Source organism: Grampus griseus (assembly GCF_964374135.1).
Source record: "Grampus griseus genome assembly, chromosome: 15".
In the NCBI taxonomy this organism is placed as follows: domain Eukaryota; kingdom Metazoa; phylum Chordata; class Mammalia; order Artiodactyla; family Delphinidae; genus Grampus; species Grampus griseus.
In genome coordinates, this window is record NC_139009.1 from 22605728 (window position 1) to 22622183 (window position 16456).

The following is a 16456-nucleotide window of genomic DNA, read 5'->3' on the forward strand; positions in this document are numbered from 1 at the left end:
GTTCAAATGCAATTAGGCCAGTTCTGAGAACTAATGCCTTCTCCTTGACACATTCTTGTTCACCGGCTCCATTTCAACACATGGCCTCTTTTGGACAGTACGTAGGTAGACCCTTGACATTTGTGAACACAGAGAGGTTCACAAATCCCTAAGCTCGTGAGTGTGGAAACGTTTGTACAAGCTCCTGGCTTTCTCCCAAACCACATGTTTCTTGTACAGTGCCTCACATCACAGGCTAAGCAACTTTTCAACTTGAACTGAAGTTCAATCTATCATGTTATGGTGACTTCTCTTTTTCCCACACATAAATCAGTTTTGATTAAAGAAAAAAAGAAACAAATACGCTTTTTCAAAGTTCTTGCAAGGCCAGCAATGAATGAAGAGCTACAGCAACGTAAGGAACCGGGTGGTCAGTGGGCTCCCTACCAAAGGGGGTCTGCTTTGTATACCAGCTCCAGATTCAAAATGGGGCCTCTACCTGCAATAGATGGCTGTGCGTTATGGGCCTTCATGGTTGTTCATGGACAGTCTAAATGGAGAGGTTAGGTCTGGGAGTGCCACAGGCTTCCTTCCTGTCAACACTTCATTCTTGGGCCGCCAGACCACAGGTTCCATGGCACAGGTGAGAGCTCCCTTCCCAGTGAGCCACTGGGAAGAGACAGGCACAGCAGAACGGTGGCAATGAAAGCAACTCTTTCCCTGAAGATTTGTATAATTCAAGCCCATCTTGTATACCCTCTACATGTGGGAAATAATAAAGGATGTTTATAATTATGACCCTAGGTCTTCTGAAGAACCAAGGAAAGATCGACCTCATATATGTATTGATGGTCAATCTTATCCTGCATACCAGTCAGACTTGAGGCAACGTCTAATGAAAGATACATCTAAAACATGATCTTGAAAATAAGAATAGAAGATCAAAAACTCTGTAGAGGGAGGGGGAAATAAGCTCAACAAAAAACTACACAGATATAATTATTGTGATTAAGTACTGCATTTAGTTCAGAGTTGCCTGGCAACAAAGGCAAAAAGAAAAAAAATCAACAAATTATTCTTCAGGAGAGAGATGTCCTCTCTTGGTAATAAATCTTGAAATAAATTCACAATATAGGGCTTATGCAAAAGAAATTCAATGACACAGTGGACCATGCCCTAATAATTTTTACAAAATAAGCAAAAAATTCACATATAACCATTTCCCACATTGTCCCTTAATGACAGCTTAAATCAAATCATTAAAAATACATAGCTGTAAATTTTACCTCAGGAAGAAAAGTAAAATACTAATCATTATCAAGTTAGCGGAGTGGAGATATAGGTGAAACAAAAATGGCAGAATGTTGATAACTGTTGAAACTGGGTTGAGGGTACATGGCGGTTCACTGCACTATTCTATTCAATTGTGAACATTTGAAAATTTCCACGAAACAAAACAAAACCACAGCTGAAAGTATTTGACAGCCAGGGGAGTTAAGCTAATGTGTTATCTAACAAAGACTATATTCTATTTGATAAAGTTTTAAGTTAAGCAGATATAATACTATACTTGATCTTTGAAAATTGATCAGCTGAGCTATGGAGCACTTGACAATACTCACAATCAGACCCAAAGCACTGTAGACATTTCTATGTAAGTGTGCACATTCCCAGCTAATCATGGCGGCAGGTAATTGACCCACTTAAGACAACAAGCTACCAAGGAGTGGAGGGGAAAGCCAGATTCAAATACCTTCGCTGCAGTTTTTCAGGGCAAAGAAGTCCACTGCAGACAAGCTTCGGTTTCCACTCGAGATGTACTCCAGGGCCACTCGGAACGGGTTCTCTGGGCGCCCAATTCTTCCCTGCAGCACAGTCCAACTGGTTGCATTGGAAAGCAGAGGGGAAAAGCATAGAAAAACGGTGATGAGAAGCAGACCTAACCCGCAGAGAGGTCCTACCCCTGCACTGGCCCACATTCTTCATGCCGCATCAACAGGTGGAACCCTTTTTCCTCTTTCTGACTGTGCTGAGGCTAACCCTGTGTGCTTATGTAAATACTGCCTTAGGACAAATGCTTAGAACCTGGGTCAAAGCGTATGTACATTTAAAACTCTGAGGATGGTGACTCTGACGGCAACACACACACATTTGTTTCTTTCTTGTCCAGCTAACTCAGAGACCCAATTCTTAAACCCACTGTAGCCATTGGTGTTCCTTTTGTCATACTTTTTAGGCAACTGCAGACCTTTGGACTACTTCAGTAGCTAGTCTTACAGGAAAAGAATATATATGTCTGAGAAAATCTGCCAGCAGAGTGAGGGAATTGTCTTCAAAGCATTTATCAGTGTATTCATTATTATCTCTGGAAAGAATGCTTGGTTTTTGTAATTTTATCAGATCCCAAAGTCTCAGAACCCTCAGGTTTGCTGTATAGCTACTTAAGGGAAGCTAGCAAGTGCTATTTATTTACTGAAGGAAAATTAAAGTGCACTGAAGCATGTGCTTTGGGGTAAAAGTTACCTAAGATTGACGTGGACTCCGCAAAAAGGTTCAAACAGAAGAAGACGGAAGCTGGTCAAACACTGAGCACGGCATCTATCTATAATCAAGGACACTGACGCCGCTGGAGAGCGGAGAATAAGCTAAATGAACATTTTTACACCTCACTCAGGCTGTTAACCTCTTGGAGTAGCCTCCTGTCACTGATTGGAACATCAAATTTACTTTCCAAAATTGACTCAGGGTTTTTTTTATGTATATAGTTATTTTGACAATTTTGTGTGGAGAATGGAAATTACCTGGACTATTTTGTATTTTCTTTCCTTTTAAAGAGAAACAATTTTATTGAGGTGTAATTGATGTACAATAAATAAATCACATGTACAAAAGTGTACAATTCGATGAATTTTCACATTTGGATACACCCATGAACTCATCACAATGTTTCATAGTGTTTTGCCACTAGGTTGGGCTTAGGTATGGCAGTACAAGTATGAAGGAACTTAGGGAAAGACTAGCTTTCTGTTTGAAAAAAATTTAAAGCACCCTCCCAAACCCCAAGTATAAAAAATATTAAAAATCCAGAAAAGTTGGTCAAGGAAAGTAAAAGTCACCCAGAAGGTCATCCAGAGACTACCACGGTGAACTCCTCTGTGAACAGCCTTTTAGCTACAGTTTTACACAGATAAGGTCATACACACATAAGCTTGCTGTGACTGCACTTTGCCACTCAACAGTATGTCACAAGACAATAAATATAAATTACATGATCATTTCAATGATTGCATTTTTAATGATTTGTGCATTGTTCCTGATTTTTCCTCTCATGCTGAGGCTAACCCTGTGTGCTTACGTAAATACTAACTTAGAACAAATTCTTAGAACCTGGGTCAAAGTGTACATACATTTAAAACTCTGAGGATTTTGTCAGTCCTCCAACAGTGAATCAGAAGGCCCATTTCTCCATTTGCTTATTTGCTTGTTAACACTGGATCCCATCAAATCTTTTTTTTTTTTTTTTGGTCGCACTGCACAGCTTGCGGGATCTTAGTTCCCCCACCAGGGATTTAACTGGGCCCTCGGCAGTGAAAGCGCAGAGTCCTAGCCACTGGACAGCAAGGGGATTCGCAAGATCCCATTAAATCTTTTCCATCTGTTAACTTTTGGTAATGAAGGCGCCGCCTAAGGCAATCTATGGTCTTTCAGGTGGGTGTTCCTGGATGGGAGTTTTTGTCTCCGGTCCCTGCCATGTTGTTGGGCATGCAGTGCGCTCTGCTGAAGGCAGAAGGCATTTCTGTTCCCTTTCTGTGCTCTTCTGTAGTTAATTCAGATCACTGGAGCCAGTGCCTCAGCCATTTAATAAAAGTGTATTAAATGTATAGCTGATCCACTTTGTTATACAGCAGAAACTAACACGCCATTGTAAAGCAATTATACTCCAATAAAGATGTTAAAAAAAAAAGTGTATTAAGTTTCCCAACAATAGATGCTGTAGAAGGGATTACTGCTGTTGTAGTTTGTTCTCTGTTACTGTAACCAACAGGATTTCTATCCAAAATAAAACCAGTACAATTGAATAAGGAAAAGGAGGCCTTCTGTTTAAATGTGTGACTGTCAAAGAAAAAAAAATTTGAAAAGAAAATGTAAATGAGGGGTCCTTAAGGAAAAACACAAAGAGAGCAGAATTTTTCTTGTTCTTTTGAAAAATAAAGGACTCTCATTTTCGAGGAAATATGGTGATAAAAGGCATGACTATTCATATTCTTCCAAAATCATAGCTCTCTGCTCTGAGGAATGATGGATTTTAATTCCAGGTACACAGTGGCCCTTGACAATGATTTCCATTTCTATATTGGCACTAGCCCTCTGGAAAAATGTGTCAATTGTTTTAGGGATTAGTTTCTGAGTTACTGATGCAATAACTTTTGTCTGAAATTCTCTGGCCTCCCATAGTTTCCTGCTGCAACTTTAATAACTTTCAGAGTAGTTGCTAAACATGATTTTATAACCAGGGAAGTTGGGACTGAAAAAGGGCAAGCTTAGACCTAGGCTCAGATTTGTGTAAGAGACAGCAAAAACCCTGTGAAAAAAAACTCAAGCTCTCTTTTCTCTCTGCCTCCATTTTCTTTGTTGACATCGCAGTGGTCATGAAACTAGCTCATCAGGGTCCTGTTTTCCTCTTTGGCTGGTGGCAACTCTACTTCTGCTTGCAAAGGGGAAGGTTATGTTCTAACCTAGAGCCTCCTAGAGACACAAGTGCAGCTGTACCCATGTGCTGGGGATTTGTGGCCATCTCAGCATTGGTGCTTTAGTCAATCAATATGACAGTGAGGGGAGGCCATCCGGACTTTGGGAAGCCAAAGGCACAGTGTGGATGGCCTGTCGCCATCCATTATCTTCCAGTTGTCTCTCTGGAGCTGTCCACTTCCAGTTCTGGCTCTGCTCACCATTTGCCTGATGACTTTGAACAAGGTAGTTTACTCTGAATGCCTGAAATTTGGGATGTTTTCTGATCAAATTGTCTTCTCAACCAGAGAAAGTGTTTCCCCAATGTTTCATTATTTAAAGGGGAAAGAAAAGAATGTATTCTTAAGCCCATCTGAAAACCCCAATCACTTTCCCCAAATATCACTAAAGTATCTTTTCCACCTATTTAAAAATCCACTAAGGAATTCTAAATAATATAGAGCATTTAAAACACAGCTATCTAAGTGTCTGATACTTAATGCACTCCTTAGTGTGTCTGCACAGTGCTAGCGTGTAAAGCAAACCTGATACAGCTATGACGGCTGCACACTTACTAAGGCCTGCAAACAACTCATGATTTCACTGGTGTGTGCAGGCAAATTCATTGTAGCAGACTGTCTATTTAGATAGTAAATTTGCGGTAAAAATTCCTGCAAATCATTAAAGCAATTATTCATTTAAGTCAGAGTCAGATAGTAAGAAACCCTGTACTCTCGGAATGACTACCCGACTCTCACTACACCCAACTTCCCCAAAAAACTGATTTTAAAAGAGGGCTCATGAATGATACTCTACTTAATATTAAGACTTCTGTTTCAATTCTACAGAACCAAACTATGTAAATAAGAAACCTAATGGACTACACCAGTTTCGAATTCCATCAAGCATCCATTCCAATTCTACTCACTTACAAAGCGTTCTGGGTGAAGAAATGAGCTTGGCACTCTGAGCGTCGCAAACAAAACAAGCCATGGTCCCAGCCCTAAAGGAAGACCTTTTCAATTTGGTGTGGCAGAAAGACATGAATAACCATAATATGAGGACATGTTTGATATAAGCCCTAGCATAGAAGGAGGAGACAATAATCATGGTTATAAAGATAAATTAATGCCTCATCAAGAAGATCACATTCCAAATGCTGGAGAGGGTGTGGAGAAAAGGGAACCCTCTTGCACTGTTGGTGGGAATGTGAATTGGTACAGCCACTGTGCAGAACAGTATGGAGGTTCCTTAAAAAACTACAAATAGAACTACCATATGACCCAGCAATCCCACTACTGGGCATATACCCTGAGAAAACCATAATTCAAAAAGAGTCATGTACCAAAATGTTCATTGCAGCTCTATTTACAATAGCCCGGAGATGGAAACAACCTAAGTGTCCATCATCGGATGAATGGATAAAGAAGATGAGGCACATATATACAATGGAATATTACTCAGCCATAAAAAGAAACAAAATTGAGCTATTTGTAATGAGGTGGATAGACCTAGAGTCTGTCATACAGAGTGAAGTAAGTCATAAACAGAGAGACAAATACCATATGCTAACACATATATATGGAATTTAAGAAAAAAAAATGTCATGAAGAACCTAGGGGTAAGACAGGAATAAAGACACAGACTTACTAGAGAATGGACTTGAGGATATGGGGACGGGGAAGGGTAAGCTGTGACAAAGCGAGAGAGAGGCATGGACATATATACACTACCAAATGTAAGGTAAATAGCTAGTGGGAAGCAGCCGCATAGCACAGGGAGATCAGCTCGGTGCTTTGTGACCGCCTGGAGGGGTGGGATAGGGAGGGTGGGAGGGAGGGAGGGAGACGCAAGCAGGAAGAGATATGGGAACATATGTATATGTATAACTGATTCATTTTGTTGTAAAGCAGAAACTAACACACCATTGTAAAGCAATTATACTCAAATAAAAAAAAATAAAAGAAGATCACATTCCAATATGGGTCTTGAGAGATACGTCAGATTTCTTCCAGTGAATACTGGAGGTATGATCAGAAAGAACTGAAGGTTGCCATTACGGATGGATAAAAAGAAAAAAAAAAAACTTAAAGAAAGACAGGGTCAGAGAAGGATGAGTAGCTTGGCTGGAATAAAATGGATTTTCGGGGAACACAGGAGAAGTAACCTGGATAGATGGGCCACAGTAAAATCTTAGAGGGTAACGGTGCTGGCAAAGGAACCGGAGCTCTTCAGTAAGGAATGAGCCTCTGATGGGCTTTGGAAAGGAGGACTGGCATGAACAGTCACAGGTGAATAACATTACCCCGACAGCAAAGTTTAGAAGGAACCAGAGGAGGAGAGACTGGAAGCAGAGGCCAGCAGTGAGGGCCAGAACCACAACAGCAGAAACTGGGTTGGGGGTGGGGGAGAGAGACTTTGTGAAGTCAACTCACAGAGTAATTTCTTATTTTCAGTTATATTTTTCAGTCCTAAATATCCGTTTGAGTCTTTCCTTTTATTTGAAAATTTTGAGATAACTGGAAATTCATATGCAGTTGTAAAAAACAGTATCGGGAAATCTCTTGTACACTTTACCCAGTTTTCCCCAAAGGTGACATTTTACAAAACTATAGCATAAAAGCACAACCAGGATACCGACATTGCTACAATCCACCAATCTTAGATTACCTCAGTTTTACTTGTACTCGTGTGTGTGTGCGTGTGTATATGAATTATTGGTTCTTTTTTTATACCTTCATGTCTCTGCTGAAATTTTCCATTTGTCTCAAGAGGGTTCACCCTTAATTCTTAGAGGGTTATAATATATTCTTTAAAATCTTTATCTGATAAACGTCTGTATAATCTCAGGGTTGGCATCTTTTGATCGTCTTTTTCCTTGAGAGTTGGTGAGATTTTCCTGGCTTTTCATATCTGGAGCAATTTTGGACTGTATCCTGTACAGTATGAACATTATTTTACAGGACTTTGGGTCTTGCTTAAATTCCATGGAGAGTGCTGACTGTTTTGCTCTGTTCTGTTTTAGCAGGCATTCGACAGTTAGCAGACGGTTAGTTTCAGGCTGGCAGTTCCTACCCATCTTCTGTGACTGTGGCTCCAACGTCAGTTCAGCTGCCAAAGCCTATTTGGGATCTGTCTCGTGTGCTGAGCCACCCAGTAGTCAGTCTGAGACCTGGGCAGTGGTCTGTGCAGGAGACCGAAGCCCGTGGTCAGACGCATGCACACACAACCTGGCAGTAAGCCCACCATTCTGAGATCACTTCCTTGAGCTCCTTCCTCACCACGGTCTCCTTGACACTTTCCTGCTCCCAGAGGCACCCCTTCCTGATACTCTGGGTAGAATGCCTAGGCTTTAATTTCCCTGCTCTGTCATATAACCTTCTTGTTTGTTTGTTTGTTTTATTTATTTTTATTTTTGGCTTCGTTGGGTCTTTGTTGGTGCACGTGGGCTTTCTCTAGTTGCAGCGAGCGGGGGCTACGCTTGGTTGCAGTGTGCAGGCTTCTCACTGTGGTGGCTTCTCCTGTTGTGGAGCACGGGCTCTAGGCACACGGGCTTCAGTAGTTGTGGCATGCAGGCTCAGTAGCTGTGGCTTAGTTGCTTAGTTGCTCCGCGGCATGTGGGATCTTCCCCAACCAGGGCTCAAACCCGTGTCTCCTGCATTGGCAGGCGGATTCTTAACCACTGCGCCACCAGGGGAGCCCCTGTCATATAACCTTTTGAGATTGACTCTGCCTATGGGGCCAAGCAGTAAGAAAAAAGAAGAAAAACTAATGGGGATTCCATCCCTGTCCCTGGGACCACAGTTTCTCTGGCCAGAAACAAGGGTTCCCCTCCCTTGGGGTTTTAGGTGCGTGGCCATCCCTTGCTGCTATTACAACATGCAGGACTGCCTAGGGACTGCGGTGGGAAAGAACCAAAGACATAAAAAAGAGCAATCACAAAAGAAAACAGGGACTTCCTCCACTTTCTGTGTAGCAGGAGACCCCTTTCCTGCTCCTCAGACCACAAATAGAGGGCTTCTCTTTGAGCTTTCTTTCCATCTCTGCTGTGTACTTCTGGGTTTCAAGTTAAAAGGATACCACTTACAAGAGCATCAAAAAGTCTAAAGTACCTAGGAATAAACCTAACAAAACAAGTACGAAATATCTGTAGAGAAAATCATAAAATTTTATTGAGATATTTTTAAAGGACCCAATTAAATAAAGCAATATCCCAAGCTTACGATTAAAAGACTGAATATTGTAAAGATGTCAGTTCTCAAACTGATTTAAGGTTTAAATGTAACACCAACTAAAACTTCAACGGATATTTTTATTTTTTGACACTAAAAATAACATTAACATAATTTGTTAATTTATCTGTCTAAAAGTTAACTTTCTATTAAGGCGCAAAAAAAACTTTAATTTTGTGACAAGCACTTCTTTTGAGATATAATTCCAGTTTGTACTTGCAAAATAATATTTTCTTGCCCTGGAGATATATTTATCACCTTATTTATTTATTTTTCCTTTTTATTTTTCTAATTGAAGTGTAGTTGACATAAATATTATACTAGCTTCAGGTGTACAACATAGTGATTCGACATTTATATACATTATGAATTGATCACCACAATAAGTCTAGTTACCTCTGTCACTACAAAGTTATTACAACATTACCGACCATGTTCCCTATGCTGTAGGTTCCATCCCCGTGACTTATTTCTTAACTACAAGTTTGTGCCTCTTAATCCCCTTCACCTACTTCGCCCAGCCCCCCATCCCTCTTGCAACAGATTTTTTTAAAAGAAACTTAACAACTTATTCTAAAATTTATAAGGAAGTTTGAATGTATAAGGGCCAAACAGGCAGGACACTGTTCAAGAAAAAGATAGGAGGCTTTCCTCTAGATATCAAGATTTATTTTTTAAAAAAACTATAGGGCTTCCCTGGTGGCGCAGTGGTTGAGAGTCTGCCTGCCGATGCTGGGGACACAGGTTCGTCCCTGGTCCGGGAAGATCCCACATGCCGCAGAGCGGCTGGGCCTGTGAGCCATGGCTGTTGAGTCTGCGCGTCCGGAGTCTGTGCTCCGCAACGGGAGAGGCCACAACAGTGAGAGGCCCACGTACCGCAAAAAAAAAAAAAAAAGAAAAGAAAAAAATAAATTAAAAAACTATAGTAATTATGAAGTTCAGTACTAACACAGGGATATTCAAATAGGCCAGTGGAACAGAGCAGAAAGGCCAACCAAATTTGTAGACAAAATCCTTTAGTCGTGGTAGAGTGCCTTTCTGTTTCAGTTACTGATGAGTTAGCAAGTATTTATTAAGCACCTATTCTGTGCTATGTGCTACAGTGAATACGAAAGTACAAAATGCTCTCACAGTCCATTTAAAGTTGAAGATTTTTCTAACAGAATAGAAGATCTGCCCAAATAAAGCAATCAGAGGACAAAACCCAATATAACAAATAGCAACAGGCTGGTACGGATCAGAGTGTATACGAAATTAGAGAATGAGGAGATCGAAGTGAGCGGGGTCATCACGGAGGTTTTCATGGAGAAACAGGATGTGAATAAGGAGGTAAAGAATGACTCAAACCTCAGGCAGAAGTCAAATACTGCCCAGAGAGATAGGGAAAGTATGACGGGCAGAGTGAGAACCATGTACACAAAAGACAGTGAGACGTGACAAACCACAGCTCAGCTGCAAAGCAGTAAGAGACTCCATCAGAGAAAGGTCTCTGACGGCCCCCTCCTGCCTGCCTCTCCTGTTCTCCCCTCAGCCTCCTTCCTATGCCCGCAAAGACCCACGTGGCCTGGAGGGGGTTTGTAGGGCAGGGTACTGGCCTGGGAGCTCAGCAGGCTCCCAGGGCCCCAGTGGGTCAGGCGATCGCCCTCTGCTCCTCTCTTGCTCTTCCCGGAGAGTCCCTCCCGCCTGCCTCTCCTGATCTCTCCAGCCTCAGGGGCGCTGATCCTGTCTGGCCTCCACTTCTCCACCCGCCTCAGTCCCCCTACATGCTACTGGTTCACTCTGGGGTTCCTCCCATCTCCTTGGGTGTCAGGGTTCCTGACCAGCGGCCGCAGGCACCCTAGTTGTGGGGAGACGTTAACTCCACATATTCCCACACTGCCATCTTTAGCAATATGAATATTAACAAGAGCAACAATTCCAGTGATAATAATAACAGCACTAATAATGTGATCAACAGCAACAGTTAACATTGACGGCCTACTGTATGCTCTGCTCTTCTTGCTGAATTTTAAACCCAGCGTCATGTGACTCCATAGTCCCTTTGAACACCCCCTTAAACTGTCTCTTTTAAGCTTCTTAAGGTTAGAAACCATGTCCTCCTGAGCCTTTGTTTCAACTTCTGGCCCTGGTGAACACGGTTGGGGATCTGAAGCTAAAAGATGTGGTCACTCTCACGTTCTGTAGTGGCTACAACAGCCAAGTCATTCAGGTGGCGACTAACCCCATGCTGGGATAGCCAAGCTCATGGGTTAAGTTGAGGATGATGGAAACCACACAAATTAGACAGCCAGCAACGTCTTTTTCACACAGAGCTCAGTCATATGATTATTATTACTACCGAGCGTAACACTGTCAAGACTCAGGCCTCACAGCTGACATCACTCCACATGTCCCTTTGCTAAGACTCTCTCTTGACAAGTGGCTGGACGTCCGTGTGAAGATTCATTAGAAATAAGGAATTGGGCCTGTGGGAGCTTGTCTAGATCAATTAAAAAAAAAAAAACTCAATTGCACTTCTCTCCCTAATCTCATCCTAAAGGAAAAAAACACACATAACTTTCAAGGTTTTTTAAAAACAGACCTTGTAGTAGTTCTGCAGCAAATATAAACCTTTCAGCACTACTTTTTATTGTTTCCATTAAACCAGGCTGCTTTGAAAGCATTTTTATGGGAGAGAGCAGGAGTGAAAAATGCCAGATCAATGTAAATTTTACTGGAGAGTCCTTTGTCTAGTGAAGTTTCTGTAATAATAATAACACTTGGCCTGTGGTGTGGGGTCTTTTACCCAAGTAGCCCTGGCTTTGTTATTCCTTGTCCTTCAAAATTTCCCAGAAGTTAGATGCATGTGTCCTGGAGAGGATTGGATCTGGATGGAAGCTAGGTTTCAGGTTGATTCAGGATGTGGTTCCCACGAGCCTGTGGTGGAAAAGAGCTGCCCTGAGGCTGAGGGTGGCCTCTGGCTCTGCTGGAGGGGAGCTGTGGGAGCAGAGGGGTGCTGAGACAGGGTTGGGCTCCCTGGGGCCACAGTGGACTCTACTGCGACCTTAGCACTGGCGGCTGGAAAGCAGTTTTGATTTCTATCAGAGATACCGTATGGGTGACAGGCATCCAGAAGGTGGCCCAGCCTTCCTGAGGCGGGGGCCAAGACACTGTTCCCAGACTGCGTTTCCCCGAATTCTTCTGCCATGCTTTTGAGCAAAGAACAAAATTGAATGGTTTGGGCTCTTTTTCCTGGTCTCTCTTTAGCTTCTTCTAATTTTACCTCCTCCCTCCCTCCCTCCTTCCCTCCATTCTCCCTTCCTTCTTTCCCTCCTTCTTTCCTTCCCTCCTTCCCTCCCTCCTTCCTTCCTTCCTTCCTTCCTCCCTTCCTCCTTCACTCCCTCCCTTCCCTTTTTCTTTCCTTCCTTCAGGAGAAATATATTAATTAAGAGTGGAAACTTTGGAGGCAGACTTCCAGTTTTATAATCTAAATTCTGCCTCTTACTGGCTGTGACCTCTGGCCAGCTACCTACCTAACCTCTCTGTGCCCAGTTCCATCATTAAGAAGTGGGGATAATAATAGAGCCTTATAGGGGTGTGGTGAAGACCATGTGGGTTAAGACATGTACAGTACTTAGCTGACACTCAGTAAGCATTAGCTAATACTGTTATTAATATGCATTAGCTAATACTGTTATTATTATGCTAGTGTTTCTTTTCTCTCCTACACCCACTACGGCGGATGACCTTACAAGGAATGACTTTACAAGAAGGTGAAACAGGAGACTGACCATGTGTGACAGGATTTCAGGGATTTGGGGAGAGCCTCCCACCCCAGAACACCAAAACTTTTGGGATTCCTTCCAGTCTCCCATGGGGAGCTGAAGAGACAAATGCACAAATGCAGATACCCCAGGGAACATTGTGCCCGGCACTCGATATACATTTCATTTATTTGTGTGTGTGTGTTTATTCATTCCAGAAAGGATTTAAGGCAGCTATCTTACTTTATCTCATTTAATTTTCACAATAAATGCATGAAACAGATATTGTCATCCTTATTTTATAAGAGAGAAAATTGAGGCTCAGAGAACTTATAACCTTGCCCATGTAGTAAATGGTAAGAGGCAATATGAACCGAAGACGATTTATCTTCAAAACTGTTGCACTTTCTACTATATTGCACATGGGTGTAAATTTATGTTAAATGTAAATAGCTAGTTTTATAGAAGAGCTTTCTAGTGGGTTGGGGGTGGCTAGTATTTGAAGAGTAGCAGTGCTCAGAAAAGGCGTTCTCCAAGAAATATTTTGGCTTCTCCCAGTGAGGCCCCAGGCTGTCTTATTCCTTCTCTCCTCTAGTTCCACATCATCATAACCAGGTTGGAATACATGGGTTTGTGGGAGGGAGGCAGATATCCACCCCGGTCCCTGGCTGAGAGTTTTTTCCTACATTCTATATACCAGGCCACGAAGAGGAGACTGAGAGTCGACCTCTGCAGACCTCACCCCTAAACCACTGGGGGTGGGATGGAGGGGAGTAGACTGATTATAGCCACAGTTATAAGAAAAAATGTTAGTAGAAGAAATGTTCTTAAATGACCTCCTGGTGACCAATTTGCTTCCTGGATTAGCATAATCTCTACATTCTATTTTCAGTGGAACACACTTGCTCTGAATGTTTAAGGTTACTGAATGTTCAAGGTTACTCTCTAGTGCTCCTATACTTTCCACCCCTATCACCTGAGCTAATTTAGCTATTCCCAATTCTGTTTATGCCAATTGTACTCATTAAGTTGATACAATGTGAGCAAGAAAAATTGGAATTACTTTGTGAAGACTAGTAGAGGTAAGTCACTAAAAATAATTGCTGTTTAACTAGATGTGAATGGGGCAACAGAAGAGACCAAGGGAAAAAAACCTTAAAAATCCCAAAACCTTCAGATTGGTTCACGAGTGTTCTAAAATTATTTCCATCTTAGAGAAATTGAAACTGAAAATCGTGGCTGTGGTGTCATGGTGTCATGAATGTGACTTACATGGAAAGACAATGCAAAACTCTCAATCAACAGGGCCACACTGGAAGCAAAGGCCTTGGCCCTACAGCAAGAGACTGGTGAATTAGCATATGCTTAGAAATTGCAAATTAAAATAAAATGTTTAAGGGTGTAAGTTGATTCTCAAGCAACTATTGGTTTTAAGCTTATTGTCCAAGAATATTTCTTTGCTCTAGCTTGTATTTAAAAATACCTAGAGGGCTTCCCTGGTGGCTCAGTGGTTAACAATCCGCCTGCCAATGCAGGAGACACGGGTTCGAGCCCTGGTCTGGAAAGATCCCACATGCCGCGGAGCAACTAAGCCCGTGCGCCACAACTACTGAACCTGCGCTCTAGAGCCTGCAAGCCACAACTACTGAGCCCGAGTGCCACAACTACTGAAGCCTGCGTGCCTAGAGTCTGTGCACTGCAATAAGAGAAGCCACCACAGTGAGAAGCCCGCACACTGCAACGAGGAGTAGCCCCCGCTCACCGCAACTAGAGAAAACCCACGTGCAGCAACAAAGACCCAATGCAGCTAAAATAAATAAATACATAAGATTAAAAAAAAATACACAGAGGATTCACTAGCGGTTTTCTTTTTTTTAAAGGAGGGAACACTGATTACTTAGGCAAAAAATCAAGTGAGAGAAAACTTCTTCGAGTCAGAAGTAGTGAGCCTGAGAGCCCTGAGGCCCCCTTTGATTTCTCTGAATTTTGGATTAGGTCCCATGCCAGTCACTATCTCCTCCAGCATCCCATGAGCCTCCCCCATCGGGGGCTGTGTGGAGGGACCAGCGGGATTCTGGGCCGGGGAAGTGAGAAGGGAGAGAGTTTGGTTGGTACCAGCATTCCAGGAATCATTTAAAATTACAGAAGAGAGCACAGGAGGGGATCCCAGAGGGGTTCCCCATTCCACAGACTCTTCAGTCTCTCTGGCAGGGTGGGTGGTGGCTTTTCTCTGAGTAGAGGCTCAGGTGATCATTTCGCCCATGGAACTTCTTCTGTATGGGGATTTGGGCACATCACCCACCAGCAGCCAGGGGGAGTCTGGAATCTGTTTTCCTAACTTTCTCTTCCTTCCAATAAAATTTTAGCACCACCTGTTCTTTTCAAATACAATCATTTTTTTCAAGCCAACTCGATGCAGTTAGTTCTTTTGTTTTTGTTTTTTTAAAATACATTCTCCGCAGAGCCAGATAAAGAAGATGAAGAAAACACTGAAACCTGAAATGTGGCCATTTTCTGGAGGATCCCTCCTTTGGCCCAGTCTGCCTCCAGCTTGAGCCCTGAGTCCTGAATGGGGCAGGGGTTGGAGCTTTAAACCTGTGTCCCCGCCTCAAGGCCCAGGAATTGAGCCCAGGCAAGCTGTCCTCCTTGCCTGTGCTCAAATGAGATCCAGTCTCCCATCTCGCTCCCTAGAGAACCAGCCTAAATGCCATTTAATGCGTTAGTGTATTGATTCATTCAGTGTGAACTCAAGCCTCTGTGCCAAGCAAAATGCTGATGCCCAAGCCCAGAGGAGGCTCCGTTTCAGTCATAAATCTCTGGCCAAGTCAGGCCACTGTGCTGAAACCGTATACGGTAGGGTAGACCTGGCCATAAACTGTGGCGCTGTAAGCAAATTCTGGGGCTGGGATAGTGGTCAGCTGGAAAAGGATGGAGGGTCCTGGCTGGGCGGGGCCGGGACAGCCCACAGGTTTGTCCCCATTTCACACACTGCTCCTGTACTGCCCCTTTGCTGGGTGGCCATCCAGGGGCATGGAGGCAACTGCCAGAGTCATTGATGGACCATATCCCGAGCCCCTGGCACAGAGAGGCTCAGTGGCCCTGCTAGAGCCTAAACTGTACTGTGGCAGGTATAGTAGATGACGTTATTGTGGGGTTGAAAGATGTAAATCTGGCATGAATCTTGGAAACCTTGGAAATCACCATGTTCAATCCTGTCACGTGGCAGAGAAGGACTGAGGCCTGAACTATTCTCCTCTACTCTGTAGACACAGAAGGGTTCTGTTCTATACATTGTGTCTGGAATAATTTCTTTAAAACTCAAGCATGACCATGCTCTCCATTGCCCTCAAGACCCGCCTCTGGTTCCCCGTATATGGCAGGGCTCTTTCCTGCCCCTGTGCATGTGCTCAGGGGGTTCCCTGTACCCAGCATCCCTTTTCTATGTTTTCTCTACTGGGCTGTTCTTCATTGATTAGGGAATTCATCTTCCAGGTTGGACTGAATGACTGGTACAGGGGAGCAAGGGCAAGACGTGACTGACTCTCCCTGAGACATTTGTAGAAAAGCTGCTTGAAGGAAGTGACATTTGTTATTTTTGGCTGGTCTACTCTGGTCCTAGAAGGGATGTTTAGAAATGGTGCTGTTTTGTGTTGAATTGTATTGCTCTAAAAAGCTATGTTGAAGTTCTAACTCCCAGTGCCTCCCAATGTGACCTTATTTGGAAATAGAGTCTTTAGAAAGGTAATCAATTTCAAATGAGGTCATCAGAGTGGG

At 43.0% G+C, this 16456-nt stretch overlaps 1 protein-coding gene across 1 annotated transcript in view; it reads right to left on the bottom strand.

Moving 5' to 3' along the window:
* The window catches only part of ALK (ALK receptor tyrosine kinase), a gene marked incomplete at both ends in the record, with an annotated part of 728930 nt that overhangs the window by 183745 nt on the left and 528729 nt on the right, over positions 1-16456 (bottom strand). The window contains one exon of the mRNA XM_082672737.1: positions 1733-1860. Coding sequence (XP_082528863.1) covers positions 1733-1860 — 128 coding nt within the window. The remainder of the gene's footprint in view (positions 1-1732; positions 1861-16456) is intronic.